Source organism: Ictalurus punctatus, chromosome 7 (genome assembly GCF_001660625.3).
Source record: "Ictalurus punctatus breed USDA103 chromosome 7, Coco_2.0, whole genome shotgun sequence".
In the NCBI taxonomy this organism is placed as follows: domain Eukaryota; kingdom Metazoa; phylum Chordata; class Actinopteri; order Siluriformes; family Ictaluridae; genus Ictalurus; species Ictalurus punctatus.
In genome coordinates this window covers 17,444,665-17,467,120 of record NC_030422.2, presented here as the reverse complement: position 1 = coordinate 17,467,120, position 22,456 = coordinate 17,444,665, and the positions used below count along the sequence as shown (strand labels likewise).

The 22,456-nt window shown below is 40.4% G+C and overlaps 1 protein-coding gene across 13 annotated transcripts in view; it reads right to left on the bottom strand.

The window, feature by feature from the left end:
• The window catches only part of dysf (dysferlin, limb girdle muscular dystrophy 2B (autosomal recessive)), a 90,990-nt gene that overhangs the window by 4,998 nt on the left and 63,536 nt on the right, over window positions 1-22,456 (bottom strand). For 8 of the 13 annotated variants that reach the window (XM_053681343.1, XM_053681345.1, XM_053681347.1 and 5 more), the window contains 11 exons: window positions 16,723-16,821; window positions 14,680-14,811; window positions 14,189-14,344; window positions 12,713-12,804; window positions 12,119-12,289; window positions 11,444-11,586; window positions 9,547-9,686; window positions 8,987-9,075; window positions 8,796-8,891; window positions 8,398-8,539; window positions 71-170 (listed from right to left, as the gene is read on the bottom strand). In XM_053681343.1, coding sequence (XP_053537318.1) covers window positions 71-170; window positions 8,398-8,539; window positions 8,796-8,891; window positions 8,987-9,075; window positions 9,547-9,686; window positions 11,444-11,586; window positions 12,119-12,289; window positions 12,713-12,804; window positions 14,189-14,344; window positions 14,680-14,811; window positions 16,723-16,821 — 1,360 coding nt within the window. Of the gene's footprint in view, window positions 1-70; window positions 171-8,397; window positions 8,540-8,795; window positions 8,892-8,986; window positions 9,076-9,546; window positions 9,690-11,443; window positions 11,587-12,118; window positions 12,290-12,712; window positions 12,805-14,188; window positions 14,345-14,679; window positions 14,812-16,722; window positions 16,822-22,456 lie in introns of all 13 variants that reach the window. The other 5 variants (XM_053681337.1, XM_053681339.1, XM_053681335.1 and 2 more) reach the window with 1 other exon arrangement.

The following is a 22,456-nucleotide window of genomic DNA, read 5'->3' as shown; positions in this document are numbered from 1 at the left end:
CACCACTGAACTCACTGAGTTGGAGGTCTGACTGAGACTCTAAGATTTTTTACTCTTTGTGTGTTCATACCAAGGTAATCGTCAAAGGAGAACTTGTCATTGTCCCAAATCTGAATGGTGACTTTAGGAGGAACCTTCATTTCAGCCTTGTCCAAACTCCAGAAGTGCTCCTGCAGACACAGAGAGTATTTTTGCATCTACAAAATATGTATGAATAATGCTTAAAATTATATTATTTTTTTCCACAGTAATCAATGTGTTGATTTGCACTTAAATAATCAAAAAATAAAAATCTAAAAATGAATCTACAGTGATGTGAAAAAGTATTTCTTTAGTTTTTGTGTATATCTCATAGTACATTGTTTCAGAAATTAAAACAAAATCTAAGATAAAACAAAGGCAACCTGAGTAAACACAAAATACAGTTTTTAAATGATAATGCTATTTATTGAAGCAAAAAAGTTATCCAATACCAACTGGGCCTGTGTGGAAATTTATTTGCCCCTATGGTTATTAATTCCCCAAACCTATGAAACTGCATTCATAATGGGGTTCAGCTGGACTAGACACAACCAGGCCTGATTACTGCAAACCCTGTTCAATCAAATCAACAGTTAAATAGAACTTTTTCAACAGCACGAAGTTGGCTAAAGGGTCTTACCCAGTAACACACTATGCCAAAATTGAAAGAAATTCCAGAAATGATGAGGAAGAAGGTGACTGAAATACATCTGTCAGGAAACGGGTGTGCAGGCAGATGCAAGTGTACTAAAAAGGCTTTTATTAAAGAGGCAGGAAGACAACTCCAAATTGTGATCCAAAATGTAATCCACAGAGCGGGCAAGGGTCAGACAATGTATAAACAGAGACAACACGGGTAATCCAGAAAAACAATCAAGAAACCAAAAATGAAGCAAACGCAGAAACAATGTCTCTGTAAAGCACAGGTGCTGAAACATTGAGACAATACTGCACGGGGAACAAAGACACACAAAATGTTTAAATACACAGATTAATCAGAGGAGATAACAAGGAGCAGCTGAGAATGATTAGGACAAAACCACTCATATGACAGGAGTCGATACAGGACATAAATCAAAACAAACACACGTGAAACAGTAAACACAGTCAATGTCAACCCAGAAGTATGTACTGCTTAAGTACACAGAGTGCTCAGAGACTCCATGCAAGGAGGGAAATACCTGACAGAGTCGCCCCCCCAAAAGGCCGCTTATCCTGAAGTACCCAAAAACACTCTCCCCCTCAGGCTGGTCCTGGCTCTCTGGGCAAAGTGTCAAAACTAAGTTCAAGGTCCTGAGGCAGACACTGACTATGTGGTCTTCTTCCAGAGGAGCCAGGGAGCAGACTTGGGGTATACAGGCAGTAAGCAGGTGAGGCTGTGCCACCAGCCTCAGGCATGGGCAGAGCTTGGTAGGTGGCCTTGGTGGGCTCAGGCATGAGCAGAACTTTGTAGGCCGCCATGTCTGCCTCAGGCTTGAGCAGAGCTTTTTAGGCCACCTCGTCTGCCTCAGGCAGGAAGATGGCTTAGAAGACGACTTCATTGGCCTCAGGTAGGAACATGGCTTTGTAGGTCTGCTCGTCACTCTCAGGCAGGAACATGGCTTGGGAGGCTGCCTCGTCTGTCTCAGGCAGGAACGTGACTTGGTAGACTGCCTTGTTGGCCTCAGGCAGGAACATGTCTTTGTAGGCCAGCTTATCGCTCTCAGGCAGGAACATGGCTTGGTAGGCTGCCATGTTGGCCTCAGGCAGAAACATGACTTGGGAGGCTGCCTTGTCTGTCTCAGGCAGGAACATGGCTTCAATGTCAACATCGGGCTGGAGCTTCACAGGGGAGACTGCCTTGTTGGTCTCTGGCTGAAGCTCAGAAGGAGAGGCCGTCCACGTTGGTCTCTAGCTGGAGCTCGGTAGGGGATACCTCAGGCTGGAGCTGTGCTGTGGAAGCCGCCCTGTTGAACTCAGACAGGAGCTCTGCAGGGGAGACCACCTCTAGGGTCGCAGGCTGGAGCTCTGGAGATGAGCTTGCCAGACCTCTGGCTGGCACTCTGCAGGTGAGACTGCAGGTGAGACTGCCACGTCGAACTTGGCTGTGGAGGCCGCCCTGTTGGCCTTGGTCTGGAGCTGAGCTGTGGAGGCCACCCTGTTGGCCTTTGGCTCCCTCTTATAGTACATGGTGGGCAGGTCCCCAAAAAAATTCTATAAATCAAAATGAAGGTCTGCATTACTGTAAATCAACCTCATGAGGAACATGAACTCAGCCACGCTTCCCAGACCGAAGTTGCCTGTGGCAATCACGAGCTACGCCCTGGACCAATGAACCGGGACAACATGAACTGCAGCTGCTGCTTATCTTCGGGTTTGGGGTTTAACAGGCTCTCGAAATAAAACTGGCAGTGAAGGAAGAATCCATTCAGAGAGCTTCCAGTGCCGTTAAAAGGAGCCGGGGTGTTCATGAAAAGCCACTGAGAAAAATGCACAGAGTCAAACGCTGGCATGGTCTTCCCACAGTAACTCCCCTCTTGCCTTCCTGCTACATCCATGGTGAAGGTACAGTATTCAGTCAGGAAACGGGCATGCAGGCAGATGCAATTGCAGTAAAAAAAAAAAAAATTATTAAAGAGGCAGGCAGACAAATGATCCAAAACATAATCCACAAAACAGGCAAGGGTCAGGTGATGTACAAACAAAGACAACATGGGCAATACAGAAACACAGATGAAGAAACCAAAAACAAGATCAAAATGCAAGGAAGCAAACACGGAAACAATGGCTTTGTCATGCACAGGCAGTAACAAGGAACAGCTGAAAATGATTTGGACACAACCACTCATATGACATAGGTGGAGACAGGATACAAACAGTAAACATAGTCAATATCAACCTGGAAGTGAGTGCTGTCGCACTGCCGGTAGCTTAAGTGCACGGAGTGCTCCGAGACTCTTTGCGTGGGGGGAAATACCTGACAAAATCCATCTGGGAAAGGTTACAAAGCTATTTCAAAGGCTCTGGGATTCCAAAGAACAACAATGAGAGCCATTATCTCCAAATGGAAAAAAATACACACAGTAGTGAACCTTCCCAGAAGTGGCCGATCTTCCAAAATTCCTCCAAAAGCACAGTAATGACACATCCAGGAAGTCACAAAAGAGCCAAGGACAACATCAAGGGAACTATAGGCCTCTCTTGCATAAATAAGGTCACTGTTCATGACTCCACTATCAGAAAGACACCGGGCAAAAATGGCATCCATGGAAGAGTGGTGAGATGAAAACCACTGATAATCCAGAAGCAGATTAAGGCTTGTCTGAATTTTGCCAAAACCTCAAACCTTTTGGGAGAATGTTCTGTCGATTGATGAGTCAAAAGTGGAACTGTTTGGAAGACAGAGGTCCCATTATATCTGGCGTAAACCAAACACAGAATTCAACAAAAAGGACCTATCAGACGTATGGTCAAGCATGGTGGTGGAAGTGTGATGGTGTGGAGATGCTTTGCTGCTTCAGGGCCTGGGCAACTTGCAATAATTGAGGGAAACATGAATTCTGCTCTCTACCAGAAAATCCTAAAGGAGAATGTCCGGTCTTCAGTCTGTGAGTTGAAACTCAAGCATAACTGGATTATGCAGCAAGACAATGATCCAGAGCATAGGAGTAAGTCCTAGTCCTAGAAGTAAGTGAAAGACTGATCTCAAGTTATGAGAAGCGTTTGGTTCCAGTTATTGCTGCTAAAGGTGGCACAATCAGATTTTATGTTTAATTGGGCAATTAGTTTTTACATTGGTGATAGGTGTTGGATAACTTTTTTGTAATAAATAAATAAATAAATAATAAAACTATTGTGTGTTTACTCAGGTTGCCTTTGTTTCATGTTGTATTTTGTTTGAAGAGCTAAAACTATTTAGTGTGGGATATAGACAAAAACTGAAGAAATCAGGATAGGACAAATACTTTTTCACTGTACATGAGTCACTCAATAATCAGATTTCTTTTAGTACCAACACTGCAAGTAGTAAAAGCTATTAATTAAATTAAATCTTCTGTGAAAGTAGGGAAATGGTTATTTGAAAATAAATAACGTATGTTACTGAATGAGCAATAGTGCTTTAATTTCAAAAGAAATGCTGCATCGTTTCATTTTCATTTCATTAAAACAATTTTAGAAAATAAGGCAAAACCAACAGAAAATGAACCACTAAGTCTCCAGACCTGATCTGAAGAAGCCACAAAAGAGTTTGGAGGTAGTTATAAAGACAAAGGGTGGGCAAAGTTATTAGAGATAATTTATATCACATTGAGCAAAAGAGAAGCACTTTTGATCTGATATAACTTTGATGATTTCGCTATTATATTAACATGAACTCTTGATAATTTTGTCACTTGTGATAAAAAAAGGCACATGTGAAACCAAACACAAGTCCTGATCTACTAACATGCAAGCTTAATCACCTACTGCACAGATTGCATCTTTTACATGAGCAAAATAGCATGTTTGCCTTAATAAATATAAGCCAACAATTTTGAGACACCATTCTACCAAAATATAGTCAATGTTTATGGTAATCAATAACAAAAACACTTGCACAATGATCCACTGAGCCTGAAAGTGACTTAGCAATCAATCAGCTATTGCATGTACAAATAAAGTATGAAATTGATCAAAATCTGCCATTGGAAGACCCACCATCTGTTCCTGCCTTTGGAAGACCATTTTTAACTTATGCCTTAGAATCTGAAAACAATCTAAAAGCTTCTCTGACTTAATATTATCATTGAATCACTGGTTTTATATTTATACTGCCAACAGTAGTCAGAGAGCCTTTAAAAAGGTATTCTTTATATATATATATATATATATATATATATATATATATATATATATATATATATATATATATATATATATATATATATATATATACATACACACACACACACACACACACACACACACACACAGTATCTCACAAAAGTGAGTACACCCCTCACATTTTTGTAAATATTTGATTAAACCTTTTCATGTGACAACACTGAAGAAATGACACTTTTGCTACCGTGTAAAGTAGTGAGTGTACAGCTTGTGTAACAGTGTAAATTTGCTGTCCCCTCAAAATAACTCAACACACATCCATTAAAGTCTAAACTGCTGGCAGCAAAAAAGAGTACACCCCTAAGTGAAAATGTCCAAATTGGGCCCAATTATCCATTTTCCCTCCCCGCTGTCATGTGACTTGTTAGTGTTACAAGATCTCAGGTGTGAATGGGGAGCAGGTGTGTTAAATTTGGTGTCATCGCTCTCACACTCCCTCATACTGGTCACTGGAAGTTCAACATGGCACCTCATGGCAAAGAACTCTCTGAGGATCTGAAAAAAAGAATTGTTGCTCTACATAAAGATGGCCTAGGCTATAAGATGATTGCCAAGACCCTGACACTGAGCAGCAGCATGGTGGCCAAGACCATACAGCGGTTTAACAGGACAGGTTCCACTCAGAACAGGCCTCGCCATGGTCGACCAAAGAAGTTGAGTGCACGTGCTCAGCGTCATATCCAGAGGTTGTCTTTGGGAAGTAGACGTATGAGTGCTGCCAGCATTGCTGCAGAGGTTGAAGGGGTGTGGGGTCAGCCTGTCAGTGCTCAGACCATACGCCGCACACTGCATCAAACTGGTCTGCATGGCTGTCGTCCAGGAAGGAAGCCTCTTCTAAAGATGATGCACAAGAAAGCCCGCAAACAGTTTGCTGAAGACAAGCAGACTAAGGACATGGATTACTTGAACCATGTCCTGTGGTCTGATGAGACCAAGATAAACTTATTTGGTTCAGATGGTGTCAAGCGTGGCGGCAACCAGGTGAGGAGTACAAAGACAAGTGTGTCTTGCCTACAGTCAAGCATGGTGGTGGGAGTGTCATGGTCTGATGCTGCATGAGTGCTGCTGGCACTGGGGAGCTACAGTTTATTGAGGGAACCATGAATACCAACATGTACTGTGACATACTGAAGCAGAGCATGATCCCCCTCCCTTTGGAGACTGGGCCGCAGGGCAGTTTTCCAGCATGATAACGACCCCAAACACACCTCCAAGATGACCACTGCCTTGCTAAAAAAGCTGAGGGTGAAGGTGATGGACTAAACCCTATTGAGCATCTGTGGGGCAACCTCAAACGGAAGGTGGAGGAGCACAAGGTCTCTAACATCCACCAGCTCCGTGATGTCGTCATGGAGGAGTGGAAGAGGACTCCAGTGGCAACCTGTGAAGCTCTGGTGAACTCCATGCCCAAGAGGGTTAAGGCAGTGCTGGAAAATAATGGTGGCCACAAAAAATATTGACACTTTGGGCCCAATTTGGACATTAGGGGTGTACTCACTTTTGTTGCCAGCGGTTTAGACATTAATGGCTGTGTGTTGAGTTATTTTGAGGGGACAGCAAATTTACACTGTTACACAAACTGTACCCTCACTACTTTACAAAGTGTCATTTCTTCAGTGTTGTCAGATTTAAAGATATAATCAAATATTTACAAAAATGTGAGGGGTGTACTCACTTTTTGGAGATACTTTATATATACCTTATTAACATAATGCACACTCTTTTTTTTCAGGTTTTCATTACATCTCATTCATTTTACTTGACATGCAATAATGCATATGTAGTGGAAGATTTAGTTCACTCTTCTGGGCACTCACTTTAAAACCATCAGCTATCATGAACACTGAGCATATGCAAATGAATAATTTACATATAGGCTCCTCCCCCTATATTGCAGGTCATGTCATTCACACAATGTGTCTTTGTAAATCATACACAACTGTTGATACAAATCAGTGCTCTTTATTTCAAATCTTAGTAAATCTACTAAATTACTAAATGTTTTATGGCATAAATTGAATTAATTTGTCCTCTTTATTTTGACCTAAAATATACAGTAAAACTATATAACCTCCACAATGTTATGAATTCCTTGTCAGCTAGTTGCTCAGCTCTTGAAACACTTTACTGGTAAATATTTATTTGGGAGATTTTATGGAATTTTTTAGACATTGTACATAATGCTGTTTTCTTCAAATTGTCTCATTGGTTTTTAATCCAAATATATAGGGAAGCTTTTTATCTTATGTTTGATCACAAGTGCAGAGAAAATATCGGAAGATATCAGATTAAGAGTATACATGTACTGAACAACCCAATCATGGAGCTAAATGTGTCTTTAATTTCAGTTCCTGAAATCTAATTATTGGTGTGCATGCAAATTTAATGAGTATAGTGAGATGGAAAGTAGTCTAAGTGAAGAGAACAATGAGAGGCAGATGTAAACAGATAGACCTTGAGAGTGAATGAGAAAGACCAAGTGAGAAAATGATAGAGTGAACGTGAGAGAAAGAGAATTAGACAGTGAGTGAGAGTCAAAACTAGAGTGAGAACAGGAGAGAGAATAGCATGACAAGCTTGCTCGGAGAGAGTGTCACTACAACCCCACTTATACACCCAGCTGCCAGACAGGATGCCATCAGCGTGACAGCACAGACGGTGTACAGTAACAGTTGTTGATGTGAGCAGCAGCACTGTAGGGATAATGAAGTCACACCCTGCACCCGTAAACAAGCCTTGTCTGTCCGCCTGACAACCATGCAACGGCCAATCAAAACAAACTCTCACACCTAATCTATCACTCTCCTTTTAATGCACACAAATGACTTTTGTAATGTATTGCTTCAATTGGAGCATACTCCAGAAAATTCTGAGCCAAAAGTGGATCTATCTACTAACAGCTGACATAATTACCCACTCTGGGTGTAATGGGTGCAACCGCTATCTTAAATCTTACCATAACTGGTCTCCTGCTTGCCAAAACCTCACTCTAAGTGCCCTGTCAGTCACAGCTGTTTTCCCTGAACCAGGTTTGGCTGAGATGTGGGGCAGACATGCCTTGACGAGATTTCTTGTACCTAGTTACAGTATAAAGGGAGCAGCCAGCCAATTTTTGGAGTCTGAGACCATTTGTTCTCTTGTATTTGTCTGCGCCGAGGATTTCCATCACGTAAAGGCTTTCTGTGGCAGCTTTAAAGATAACTTAGGGCTTGTGGATTTGCCCAGAGAGCCTTACTGAAGGCGAATGATTTGATCAGGCCTGGATATTAGCTTTCAGTTCTACACTCAATCAGACAGCTGACACCAGTTGGGGCGGCTGTTTATTTTTAATTATTTTTATATAAAATAGTTTATATAAAATTATTTTGCCTGTATCATGTTGGCCAATTGACAATGACAATCTTGTACCAAAGGTATTGCAAGAAATAATAATGGGTTGATTTGGGTTTGCATTGTATTTGGACTACAGTATATTTTCATCTCTAAACAGGCAGGGGTGTCTTTGAACCTCACCTTTTTGTCAACAGTACAGAGTTGTTCAGCAGGTAAGTAATGGAAGGGAAAAAGGAATCTCCAGTTAAAGTTACCCTCGCCACCTAGCGAGCGATAATGCACATCGGTCTTCTGCTTGTTCCCCTCATGTCCATGCATCCAACTGCAAGCGATAAACAAAATCCGCAGTTACACCACATGCATTGAAAAAGACAATTTCATTAGGTTTGACAGATAGCTCTTGTTGCCCTGCAACTGTGTTTGTTTCCGCAGAACACTCTCTTTAGCATCTCATTGCTACTATTAGTCACATTGGCAACAAACAAACAAGAAAATGTGTGACATAGGAGACAATACCAAGCAAAATCACACATCTCTACAGACTTAACAACCTCATTAGAACATCAGGATGGACGTACCCTTTCACATAAATGTCACTCATCCTCTCGCCTGTAACACTGACATCATCGAGTATCACATCACTTGTGTTCCATATGATGCAGCGTAGAAAGAACCTGTACAAGAGAATGTGCAAAAAATCTGACTCCTAGAAATAGACAAAAATAGATTTTGTACTGTAAAATTTGAAAGTTTGGTTCTTTAATCCTACTTCTTCGCTTTGCGTGGAATGATGTTGAAAGGTGGTCCTGGGGGACCCATGGATTTAGGGAAAAGATCCACCCACAGCTGTAACCGTCCCTGAATACAAGTTTAAAAATACCACTCAGATGATAATATACAAATGCACAACATTCCAATATGAGAGGTACATATAAAACTTTTTACTGTATTATAGTATGCAATCCAGAACCTTGGAATTGGGAGGCTCTATCTGACAAATTCTATTGTTTTAATATATTTAGCCATAGAGTTTTGATCCACAATAAGGTAAAATCAGATATAACTTACAATACATGATCAGATATAACTTAAAATATAATAATATACAGTAGCAAATCTTAAAATACATATTTGTATTTTGGATACTTTTAAGCAAACTTACGGTAGATGTAAAACATCTCACATTTACTTAGTCATTTTTTCCAAAAATAGACCATTATAATTCCACATGGACCCTTATAATTCCAAGATTTTGTACTGTTGCACTCAGATTACTACTGCATTTGCAGTTCTTTGAAAGTTTTACAAAAAAAACAATATGAGTGTTACCTGTTCTATGTCGGGCTGCAGGGGGCTGTATAGAGGCCTGGTCTCCACGTGTTCAGGCACAAGCCCCTGTCTCCTCAGCACCAGCAGAGCCAGCCGCTCCTCCAGTGGCCCAAGGTGAGGGTTTGCTGGCTTTGCCTCATCTACTGAAGAAATGGGGTGACAGACAGATCCATCATCATTGCACCAATATTATGGTGTATATGTGCAACAAACGCATGCATGTAAGTGATTTCCGGAATGTTCACTATGTGTATTTATTCAGCATACCAGGAAATAGCTTTGGCCAAATGTCTTTTTCTTTTTCTTTTTTTTGTTTTAACCTAATACTGTAAACGTGATGTGCAGTAAGCGCAATATTCACCGCAATATTGTTTTTGTGTAAAAAAATATCAGGACTTGACCCTCACATTTGAGCTGAAGTGGGCAATTGAAACACGTCTTTATAAAGTCATCAATGAGACGTTGTGAAAAGGAGGAAAAAAGTAGGACTATAAAGTAAATTCATGAAGCATTCCATTTCTATGGTCTGAAGAGTTTATCCTTCTCAGTTCTCTGGATGACCCAATGATTTCTGTGTTGATCTAAGGGAAGATTTTTCCTCTTCCAAGACTGAGAGAGTAAGAGAGAGAGGGGGAAAAAAGCATTCTACTCCGTTGAGTTTATGGCCTCATACCCTGTGTCACATCCCTGAGGGAAACATGGTCAGGGTGTGGAGAGGATAGAAACACGAGAGGATTGGAGGAATACAGTCGACCATGAAGAAGCTGGAAGCCCAAAAAAGCCACCTGACAATCGCTTTAGCCTGGGTCGTTATGGTTACGTGGGGGGAAACAAAGCGAGGTAGTATTCCTTGGTGGTGAGATGGAAGCCGAAGGATGAAGAGAGCTGGAGAAGCCCACCGCAGTGTTGATCTTGGCTGGGTTGGATTAGTGCACTAGCGCACTGTAAATCTGGAGCTGACCTTGGAAAGATGGCTGCTGGAGCCCCTAGTCTCCCTCACTGTGTGCCTCACCTCAGTAGTATAGGAAAGGGTTGGCTTTATTTGTTGGTTAACGTGTTTGGTGTTTTGGACAGAGGAAATGAGAAAGGTCGGGACATACTGTAGTAGGGTATAGTAGGGAAATAATTGCAAACTTCTGTCAAGGGTGCATGTGCTATCACTATGGGAGGAAAGATATATATTCTGTTGAAAAATATCCACTGATGTTGTAAATTTACACAGGTTTTGTATATCTGTTAATAACACCCAAGCAGGAAAATGTCTACCTGCGATCAGATATGATGCCTGGAACAGGCATGACGTATGATAAATGTTGATGGTCTGCACTTATATAGCGCTTATTTAACATTAGTGGTTCTACAAAGCTTTACACTGTGCCTCATTCACCCATTCACACACACACTTACACACCAATGGTAGCAGAGCTGCCATGCAAGGTGTTAGCTTGCCATTGGGAGCAACTTGGGTTTACATTGTCTTGCCCGAGGACACTTTTGTCATGTGGAGTCATGTGGACCAGGAATCGAACCGCCAACACTGCGATTAGTGGACAACCTGCTCTACCACCTGAGCCACAGCTGCCCACATGCATTCATTCTCTTTTGTCAGTGTTTTCATACAACCGCAGCTAAACACACTTTTCTTTATTGATGGAAGATATGATGGAATTGGACCATTGCTTTGATAAGCTCTTACTTATGACTAATGCACTCAGCAGCGCCAAAAAAAAACACTTCCACTTTCATTTCTTATTCTCCTGCCTATGCCCACAATAAATAACATCTACTTTATACACACATACACTGTACAGACACATTGTAGTATGAGCTGAATACATTATAACAAATTATAAATTCAGATTGGTAAGGTATACATAAGTGTGCATGTATGACTGACCAAGGTCTGCAGTGGTGTACTCATGGCCTCTAAAAATCACTCTGTCATGCTTGTAGACAGGCAGTTTGTAGTTTCTCCTCTGACAGAGATGATGGAGCAGCTGGGTGGGTTTCATCTGATCTCTCCACTGATTCACTCCAGCCCTGTGTGAGTGTCAGGGATTACACTGGGTACATTACACTGACCAGATGTTACATTTATAGATATCCGTGTACCAAAAGGTACACAAATACAACATTGTTGGACTGGCAAAGATTTAAATGGTTTTATTAACACTGCAAATTATGAGCACTATTACACTAGCAGAAATAAGTCAGGTTAATGGTAAAGAGTAAAAATACTACTTATTTTTTGTTCAGAGGTATGTGGGATGGTGGGGACCAAACGTCTCAACAAGAATAGGAATATCTGATAGATTTGACCTTGTGGGGACATTTGGCTGGCCCCCACAAGGAAACAAAAAGTCACTTTTTAAAAAAATAAATAAATAAAAGAGCCAAAAGGTTTCCTGTCAAGCAGAGTTAAGATACCAAATAAAGAGCTTGTCTTACTAACATAGTGCTAGTTCATGTATTAGTGATGTCCTGTTCATCAACAGAAAATAAACTGACTTATTGTATTTGTGTGTGTGTGTGTGTGTGTGTTTGTGTGTGTGTATGTGTGTGTATTCCTTACACACAGTAGGACTGGGGAAGGCCACAGCGGGCACTGTAACGTGACAGGAAGCGGTTCTCCAGGTCAATGACGGTCTCGCCGATCTTTTCATCTTTAGACAGCATGTCATAATCATACAGCATGATCCTTAGATCTTTCTCCAGGGGTAGGGAGCATGTCAGTTCATACATCCTGAGAGAAAAAAAGGAAAACGGTAAATGGTGTTAATCGTACACCATGACTCCAGACTCTCTGACTCTTTGACTCATGACACACTGTGCTGTCTGACTCACTGTTCTTCATAAAATGAGGGCTTAATAAATTCTCCATTCATGCTCTAATCAAATTATATTGAATTTAAGAACGTCACCACATCGTGCCGTTATCTGGTTTGCATCAATATGAGCTTTAACTTATCAAAGTGTAATGACTCAAGTTTTATAGAAATAATGACGTGACCATTGCTAAGAGTATAGCGACCCCTGCTGGTACACTTATATTTTCCCATCTGATATACCACATCCACACGATCAAATTTTTTGCCTGCACGTGCATGATGAGAGAGAGAGAGAGAGAGAGAGAGAGAGAGAGAGAGAGAGAGAGAGAGAGACTTACTTTCCAAAAACTGGTTCCAAGGTGCAGGGTATGTAGTGGTCATGATCGTTTACTGATTTCTTCCCTAATATGATCTTGATGTATGGGTCACACTGTGTGAAGAGAGAGAGAGAGAGAGAGAGAGAGAGAGAGAGAGAGAGAGAGAGAGAGAGAGAGAGAGGGAGAGAGAGAGAGATAAAAGAGATCCATTAAAGTGTATGCAGTAACACACACACAGACACACACACACACACACACACACACACACACATACACACACACACCAGCATATTCATCAATGTCCAGCACATACAGCAGCAAAACCTCTCTTGACTCAAACCAACCCCTCTCTCACTAGTAGTGTGGAAAAATCATCCAACCACAACGATAATTGTAGAGGAGGCTAGTGTGTGTGTGAAATGTTCCATATCATAACTCTTGACCTGAAGAGGTAATGACAAAACATCATCAGAGTGTGTTCATAATTAATGACTCACAGGAGAGACCATCTGTGGCCAGGTCAGTGGAGACAGTACACTGTTCATGCCTATAGCTGGTAAGGAAGTGTTGACTTTATAGATTCATACACTAACATCTCTAGTCCTCTTATGATTTTGTTCCCCATGAAAATCCTTATACACAGTAAAACTTTGCTGTAAAATACTCTGCTCTCATGGATATCAAACAATTGTAAACAAAACACAGGTTTATATTAAAAAAAGATTTTTGTTAAATATAGGTGTGAAACAATTTAGTCAATACTTTGTGCTACCTCCCTTTGCCAAGATAACCGCTATGAAGTTGGAGAATACATGGCAACGGATCTGAGACCATTCCTCCATACAGAATCTCTCCAGATCCTTCATATTTCGAGGTCCACACTGGTGGACTCTCCTCTTCAGTTCACCTCACAGGTTTTCTATGGGTTTCAAGTCAGCAGACTGGGATGACCATGGCAGGACCTTGATTTTGTGGTCAATAAAATAATTTTGTGTTGATTTAATGTATGTTTTGGATCCACCAAAACCACCTCTGGTGAATATCAGTCAATTTGCCCTGGACTTTATTTTAAGTGCCTTCATAACACATTCATAAGCATTGCATACAACTTTCAGAAAACAATGCTGGAGGATTTATGAACGCTTATATCAACATATGACATTGAGATGAAATATTTTATGTATGTGTTCACTTGTCACCTTACCTTTTGAGAAGTGTATCTGAATACTTCATATAGGACAATTCCTAAACAATTTCACTTATTTAAGAAGGATAGATGTCAGAACATATGAAATTGAATTAAATTACTAAAAAAAAAATGAACTTTTCCACAATATTTAAATTTTTTGAGATGCACCTGTATACCATCTATAATGTCCCTTATTTACAAAACCCATATAATCAGCTAACTGACTGGGAGTAAAAATAAATTAAATACAACACACAGGGGAAAAATTATAGTAACGGACTTGAACGGTCTGCTACTGTAACACCCACCTTGCCATTGGTGTCTTTGGGCTGCAGGCCGTAAGCCTGAATAATATACACCCGAACTAAACACTCCTCTATGCCGTTAGGAGGAAGGAGACAGAACTGGCGGGGGGGTGAAGGGGCAGATGGGTCCTCTGGTAAATGGTAGATCTTAAACATGCCCTGTATAGCAAGATAAGAGAAGTCAGACAAAAGCAATTTCTATATATGAAAACACAATCATTACACATATGATTTGCAATGTATCAATCACTTTCCAGGTTGAATTTGTGGCCAATTGAAAAAAAAAAGCCTCAGTCAATCTATGAGGTCTGTTAGGCAACCTGAACATCCCTCACATTACACATCTGGCTCTGCATGTAAGGTTTTTTTTTCTTTCTTTTTTTTACTGTAAATGCAGGCAGGGATACAAGCAAAACCAATTCTAGCATTTGAGTGAGTATCATGTCATTGCATGACAAGCTTCAATGTCATATATGGGATTTTAGAGCTTTCACCTTGAACTCTCCAACAATGGATGGATCATCACTCTCACTCTCCTGAGTGCGTCCACGGAAAAGCTTGAATGTCTGACAGAAATCTGTGAGCTGCTCAAAGCCGTCAACTTTTTCCAGTTCAGTGTCGTACACCTGCAGAGGGAATGATATTGAGTGAGTGACAAAGAGAGAGCGAGATGCCTAGTAGAGAGATGAATTTTGATTTGTGTTGAAGGTCTTGAAGTGGTCTGAGCTGTAAAGAAAATGAAAAACATCTTCTTGATTTTACCACAAGTCCAGTTGGCTTGACTTAATAGTCTGAGGCATTCAAAATGACCTAGATGAAGACAAACTTTCACAAACATAGAGAGAGTGGTTATAAACTGAAATATCAGTCATGGAAAGCGTTGTAAATACAGTTACATAATGGTTATGCTTCAACGGATGAATATACCACACGTTATTGTATCTATTGCCAAGATGTATTTTAAGTCATGGACCTTAATTGTGGGTCTAAAGTTTCAACTGTATAAAACAACCTTAAATGTGGTTATAGTAATAAGTGTAAAGGTATCAAGGAATTTTCTTTTTACAAGGACATTTAAAAATAGTATAAATGACTGATGCTCTGAGGGGAAAATACACAGTGCTGTAATACTGTATCTATGTACCACATAATGCAGCTACCTAAAAAGGCATTGAAAAGACCACCCAGGAGACAGTTTATTGATGAGAGCAAGAGTGAATATCCATAAATAGTCTTTGTTGTTCCAAATGATTCACTCTGTGTTCTGGCCTCATCTCCACAACCAGTGTGCGATTGCACACATCACACAAAATCTCTCTCCTTCTCCGTCTTTCTCTCTATCCCTGAGGCACCATTAGTTCAAAATAACAGCTGATCACAGCAGTTCTGAGTGAGAGTCAGTGTCAGTGTGACTCCTCCCTTCTTAGAAGCAAAGCCCAGCCTTGCTTTTTTTTTTTTTTGCCAAACTTTCCACACACGAGAAAGGTAAGCCCTGAGAAACAAAGGATGACTGGAAGGCTGTCAGACTATGCTCCTGGGACAGGAAACGATGGAAAGCTTGGCTAGGAGAAAGATTGTGGCGTTGGGGAGAAAGTAATGTGGATCAAGTGGGAATGAATTGATGATGTCAGTAGCTGAGCCCCTGTCTGCTCTCAGTTATCCCCCTGCGGCATCCCTGACATGAATTTATCGGAAAAGTTGTCAGCCGAGGGCTGCTTTCTAAACAGACAGGCTCGTGGGAAGTGGGCTGGAGTGGACTAGAGGGAAGTGTACACTTGAAAGACGGCACGTGCTGTCCCCAATGGCTCAGCAGACTTTTGCAGTCATGCTGCAAAGCTTATGTTCCTGCACCATCAGACAATATTCCCATTGCACTTTTTGTGTTTGGTTTTGCTTGGCATTGTATGGAACTGATGTGATTTCAGCTGAGTCATCTATTATAGTGATTTAATACTATAAGTATTTTAATGATGATGTATACTTTGCCTCTGCATTGAAATGCTACCAAGTCTTCTCCTCGTTGTCATGAAGTTGTAAGTTAAAATCCCAACATCAGTGATCCAAAATGCACTCAAATGACATATGCACAAAATACAACACCTTATACTATACACTATGTACTTAAGTATGGAGTGCCTGATTTTTGTAGGGTCATAACATCTCAAATCAAATTTGCACTAATCAGAAAACATTTGAGATACATAATCCAGATATCACAAACATTTCATTGAATTTACCAGTGTGAACATGATAGTCACACTAGGAGAACATGAAGCGTGCCATCTGATATGTAGTGCATATCTGTTCGCTCATGTATTTCAGGAGATCTGTGACATTACATGGCTTGTTGCAAGAGATTTGGAACAACCACATATTAACATTCACCCTCCAAAGTTGATAGCTGTCGTGTCATAGAGGAGACTCAGTTAGTGAGTGGAAATTGGTAAAGATTAAAATCTGAAAGTGCTACCACCTACTGTTAGTTAGCAATAAGTGTATTGCTGTGCATGTTTTTTGGTTTTTTTTTTTTGCTTTACCTGTAGCATGTCGAGGCCTTTGTCCAGATAGCTCCCACACTTTTTCCTCTCTCCTGTCGAGGCATAGAACTTACTCCACCAATCCATAACCTCCTCCTCCTAGAACAGGAAAAGGACAACAAAATAAAAAGATGTACTAAAAGTAATAGCATTTTAGTGGATAATTTACTAAGTATATTCAATCGTAGCTGTCTCTGCAATAACTTACCCAGTGGATCATCTAGGTCCAGTAAGTAAAATTCAAGTTAAAAGTTAAAACAGTATGGAAAAAAAAAGAGTGATTAAAAGACTATTTTATACAACTAGATTGTTCATGCACATGCAAGAGTGACTGTGGCAACGTCCACAAAAGGCCTAAGGGGTGGAGGAGTAATGAGTGGAAAGAACTTTTTTCCAAACTTTCCGTTCTTTCCACAGTAAACTAAACCAAATGACAAATCCCTCACAGGTGATGAGGCTAGACTTTTAGGATGTAATCTCAAATCTTTCATTAACAAGCTCGTGGCCTGTACAATCTGCGGTAGGAATTAACTGACTGATTTGTGCCAGTGTAAAATGTGTTCATTCCCACTGATAAAAGTGGTCACCTCTAGGCGTCATTTGTGTGACGTGAGGGATGTGGAAAGTGTCTGTTGGGAAAATTTCAAAGGTGGCAAGTAATAGGCGTGTTTTGTTCTGGCCAGCAACACATTTCCCACCAAATGAAGGATAAAGCAGTGCTTTCAACATGAGACTACGCCCTCTGCCAGTGTTGCTGCCACTATACAAGAAACAAAAAGTATATTTCAACTTCAAAGTGAGCCTGGGGAGCCATCGTCCAGAGGCTATAGTTAACTCAACACATTATCCAATTGCTGTTGACCTTCAACAGAGACAGTGTTAAAGTGTACGCACTGTGTGTGTGCATGTGTGTGTGTGCAAAAGACTGAAGAGCCAGTAGTACAGGATGTATGTTTGTCTGTGTATGCATATGTCCATTTTAGAGACAGATTCGGTGTATGTGAGATCTCAGCTCTTGCCCAGCTCTCACACTCTCTGTCCACCCCCACACACACTCTCTCTGTCTGTTCCAGAAGCATGACTCTGGCATGTACTGCAAAGGGACGCTGAATCCAGCATTCTTTTCCCTGCTATTTTTCAACTGCGTCAAGGGAGGAAAAAGCAGTAGTGGGAGAGGAATGATAGAATTTGCTTCTTTTTTTCATTGCAGTGCGGTTGTGGCACATGTCAGCACAGCATGTGTCATGGTGGCCAGGCACAACGTGTTTAAGTGGTGCCAGCAAGTGTGTGTTTGTCTGTGCATGTGTGTCCGGGTGTGTGAACTAAGGCCTAGCATGTTGGATTGTAAACACACTCTGTTTTAAGAGTGTGTGTGTGTGTGTCTGTGTGTTTATAGGCATGTATGTGTCTGTACAAGTGCGGTCTAGCATATGTCTACATGTTTATTTTAGGTGACTGAAAAGCAACGACTCATGTCAAGGATAATAAATTGTTGATGCCAGTGATAGTAGATTTCACAAATGGAGCACACTGGACATCTGTGCGTGCGTGCATGCGTGTACATGTGTATTGGGTGAAGGGGGACCTTATGTGAACATTTGTCTGGTCCCCATTGTAGTGAGGATGTCAAGAGAGAGAGAGATGAAAAAACAGGGTTATTCAAGGTTATTCTTATTAACATGTGATCTATTTCTACAATACTTGGAGTATAAAACTATTGCAGTGAAATATCTTGAGGATTCTAAGCGTTCACAGCTGGATCTATGAAATCATTCAATGAATTCCATAGATCCTTATTACGTTTATTATGTTTATGTTTAGTACCTCATGATAAATGACATAGTAACCCAGAAATTATGAGATGCAACACGAGATGCAGGTAGTTTTAATTTTGTGCTAAGCAGGCTTTTTTCACTGCCCCCAAATGCTACTGTGGTACCACCACTGCAGCAAGTGAGAACCATGTGACTAGTTTCTGGGCAGAAATGTGGAGCCGCTCTTCACAATCGGGGGTGGAACAATGCAAATAAAGGGAAGAAAAAGAAAAACAAACACAAAAGTGATTAAATGAATGTCAGAGAGACCCAGATGAAGCTTCAGCAATCACTGGTGAATAGCCACACAAAAAAAAGAGAGCATAGAAATGGGGGCTTTTTGAGTGAGATGTTTTTTGGGATTCCCCTGTCAAGCAGTACATCTTCATAGAGGCGACATGAATAAGGCGGGTGAATAAGATTGGCTGTGTGGTGCACAATTGCCATCAGAGCCAGTTTGGCTATGGAGCAGGCTCTCTAGGCTCTGAATAGTGCCTTTCATAGTGTGTGTATGTGTGTGTTTATGAGCCTCTTTCTTTACATTAACCTACATTTACCAGTGGAATATTAGTGGGTGCAGGCAGTCAAGCTTCCATCATTGATGGTGTGTGTGTGTACTTTAAGTACTTTTATGATTTTATGGCTGTAGATGTGTATAATGAGGGGCCATGTGTCTGGGGCTTAGTGCTTTATTGTGAATGTTATTGCACCACAGAGGACAAGACGGGTGTGTATGTGTGTGCACTTAATAAGACCTATCAATGAGCCCTTCCGTTGAGGGCTTCACTGTAGTTATGGCTAAATGCCACAATTATTTGCTCCAGCATGCCAGAACTTGTAGAGGTATAATACTAGACAGGACAGCAGAGCCAGGCTTTGTGTGCCAGCTGCACATTGCCAAGGTCGCTTCATAAGTGGGCACACTGCCTAATGTTGATACAAGGTGGTCGAAACAGTCAGAGTGAAAACAGGGCACTCTGTCGCCCTTCCAAAGAACTAATGCATGTAAAACTTGTTAAATGTGCCTGGTACTATTCTCCATTCCAGAGATGAATGTTATAGCTAGTTAAAAAGAAGAAGAAGCTGCAGGTAGCTTAGCAGTAAATGGATTTAAGGTAAATCCACAGATTTGAATGTGTAGAATGTTTTGAATACACTGCGCTGGAATTCCAGATGTTTGGCCTGAAAGGTTAGACATTTGACTTTTTAAAAAAAACTATTTCCAATATGGCCTCAGGAATTTGCAACAGTGGTGGGTGAAAAATTAGTTAGAGCTCTGGTGCAGGTTGAATTCCAGACATGAAACTTTATCTCGCAGACTCTTTTAAATTCAACCTGCTACCTTTTATGTAAGTGCGTAGAAGACAGTACAGGGATTTATAAACGTTTATATTTTCATGACCAACATGAGCCAACTGGATGGCAAGTTTAGAAAAAAATCAAAAAGTGAAGAAATGGATAAAACATACACTCTATCCCAGGTTATAATGCAACACTAGAAGCACTTTTCATCAGAATCAAGGGGACCCTTTAAATAACCTTTAGTATATTTGGACACACTAAAGAAAATTCAGCAATAAACCAACATTCTGTTTTATGAGTGACCACAATTTTGGCTCCCCCCTCCCCAAAACTTCTGAAGTTGTTTTGGATGTCAACTATAAAAGACGAAAAATGGAAAAATCATTGAAATGCTTTTTGCACTTTGGAATGTCTGGAGGCTTGGCATGTAACGGGTCAGCAGTGTTCCATGTTTCGCAATGACTGCATCTTGGTGAAACAGGCCTCTGTTTGACAGTCATCATAAAAAGTAACAAGTGATTGTGATGTCTGTTGACATTGGAAATAAGGAAGTTCAATTAGCCAGTCAGATATAAAGAATAGGCTTATTTTGTGAATGTTACCACACTGCTTAGTCAGTTAAGGTCAGTATTTTTGTCAAAGTTCAGTATTCCACAAATATGGAAGATATGTGTAGTAGTGTCACACATACTGGATGAAAATGAATGCATGGATTATTTCTTTACATAAAATCAAAATGGAAATGCTTACTTTGTCAGATATATGAATAGCTATTTGTCAGTGTATACACATGGAACACTGTGAATTACTAAAAGGATAATAGTTTATGGATTTTGCATATAGCCTGGGTATCAATTTAAACTTGAGTTAAATCTTAAGTGACAAAGGAGTACTCCAGACTACCATGAAATTATTGCAAGTTTAGGAGCTTTAAACTTCTTTGGGAAATGCTTAGACTAAATAAATAGAAGTCTTAAAATTGGGATAGTCTATCAAACCAAGAGTCAAGCAATGAGCATCTACTTCCAGTCTTAAGGGTTGTTTTGTGTGTGTGTGTGTGTGTGTGTGTGTGTGTGTGTGTGTGTGTGTGTGTGTGTGTGTGTGTGTGTGTGTGTGTGTGTGTGTGTGTGTGTGTGTGTGTGTGTGTGTGTGTGTGTGTGTGTGTGTGTGTGTGTGTGGCACAAGAAGTATAGCTGATTGTTATTTATCATCAGACTCAAGCCTCACATTCTATCCTAAGCTGGGGTTTTATATTTTTTAATGTGAGGTTTGTACATAGATTAACACAGTGCTAAAGCACAGCACAATTGCTGTATCATGAGCTGCTAGGTCCACCGCCCTTAAGCCAACCACGCATAGCAAGAGTGGCGTCCTTGGGCTCATGTAAAGTCTACATGCAAATTTCATTAGTGGAAAAGTCACTGAAAAGCACTGCCCCTTCATCTGCTCCTGGCTTTGGCTTTGGGGGATATACATTGGGAATCTTTTAACAGCTCTATTTACTTTGGCTTTACCAAGAGAGAAAATTCAGGTTTTTGATCATCTGGTTTGAATATTTTCTAATAAAATAAATATCTTTGCAGAAATAGAAACCTCCAAGTCTTGGCTTGGAGAGTCAGTGAGTGCTACATTTGGTGTGTGATATAAACATGCAGTTGTATCGAAGGGGCCTGTGTAGTGTAGGACTGCCTGACTCACGAACAGTTATGAAGACTAACCAAACCTCTAATGCTATGGAGACTGGGTCATATAACACCAATGAGTTTTACCATGCCATCAAACCACCTTTCACTCACACATAGTCACAATTAATGACACACACAGATACATTGACTCATGCACACTTAACCCATAAGGCTTGCAGACAAAATAGAGAGAAACTGAACCCGGTATTGAAATCTAGTTGGCTTCCTATGCCTCAAAATGAACAAATGTCTATCACCTTGTTTTATTAACAAAATGTAATAACACTTTTTCACCAATGTAGATACTAGGGGTATAATGTAATGCCACTATCTGTGGTCAGATTTAAACCAGTCTACCTACTGGCATGCCACAAGGAGAACATGCATGGAAATCCCCCCCAGACAGCGATGTGAGCTCAGGATCAAACCAAGAATGGATCCTGGAGCTGTGAGGTGGCAATGCTGTCTGCTGCACCACCATACCACCCCCTAAGCTAATCTTTTCTTTTTTTTTAATAAATAATAAATAAAAAATAACAGGTATTACATACTTACTTAATTTGAACAGAGCTTCTCTGATAACATAAGCACTAAAAGTACTCAATCCAAAATGGACAATATATTGAACCATAATTTACACTACAGTTGCAGTGCCCTCCACTAATATTGGCACCCTTGGTAAATATGAGCAAAGAAGGCTATTAATAAATCTTTATTTTAAAAAAAAATGTAGTCTTTATTGTTTAATCTTTTGATCTGTTCAAAGAATTCACAAAAATACTCTGCTCTCATTGCAATGCAATGAGAACAATTGCAAACAGAACAAAAGGTTTATCAAAAAATATATATATATCTTCGTTAAATATAGGTGTGCAACAATTTTTGGCACCCCTGTGAATTCATATGGGGAAAATATATTTGAAGTATATTCCC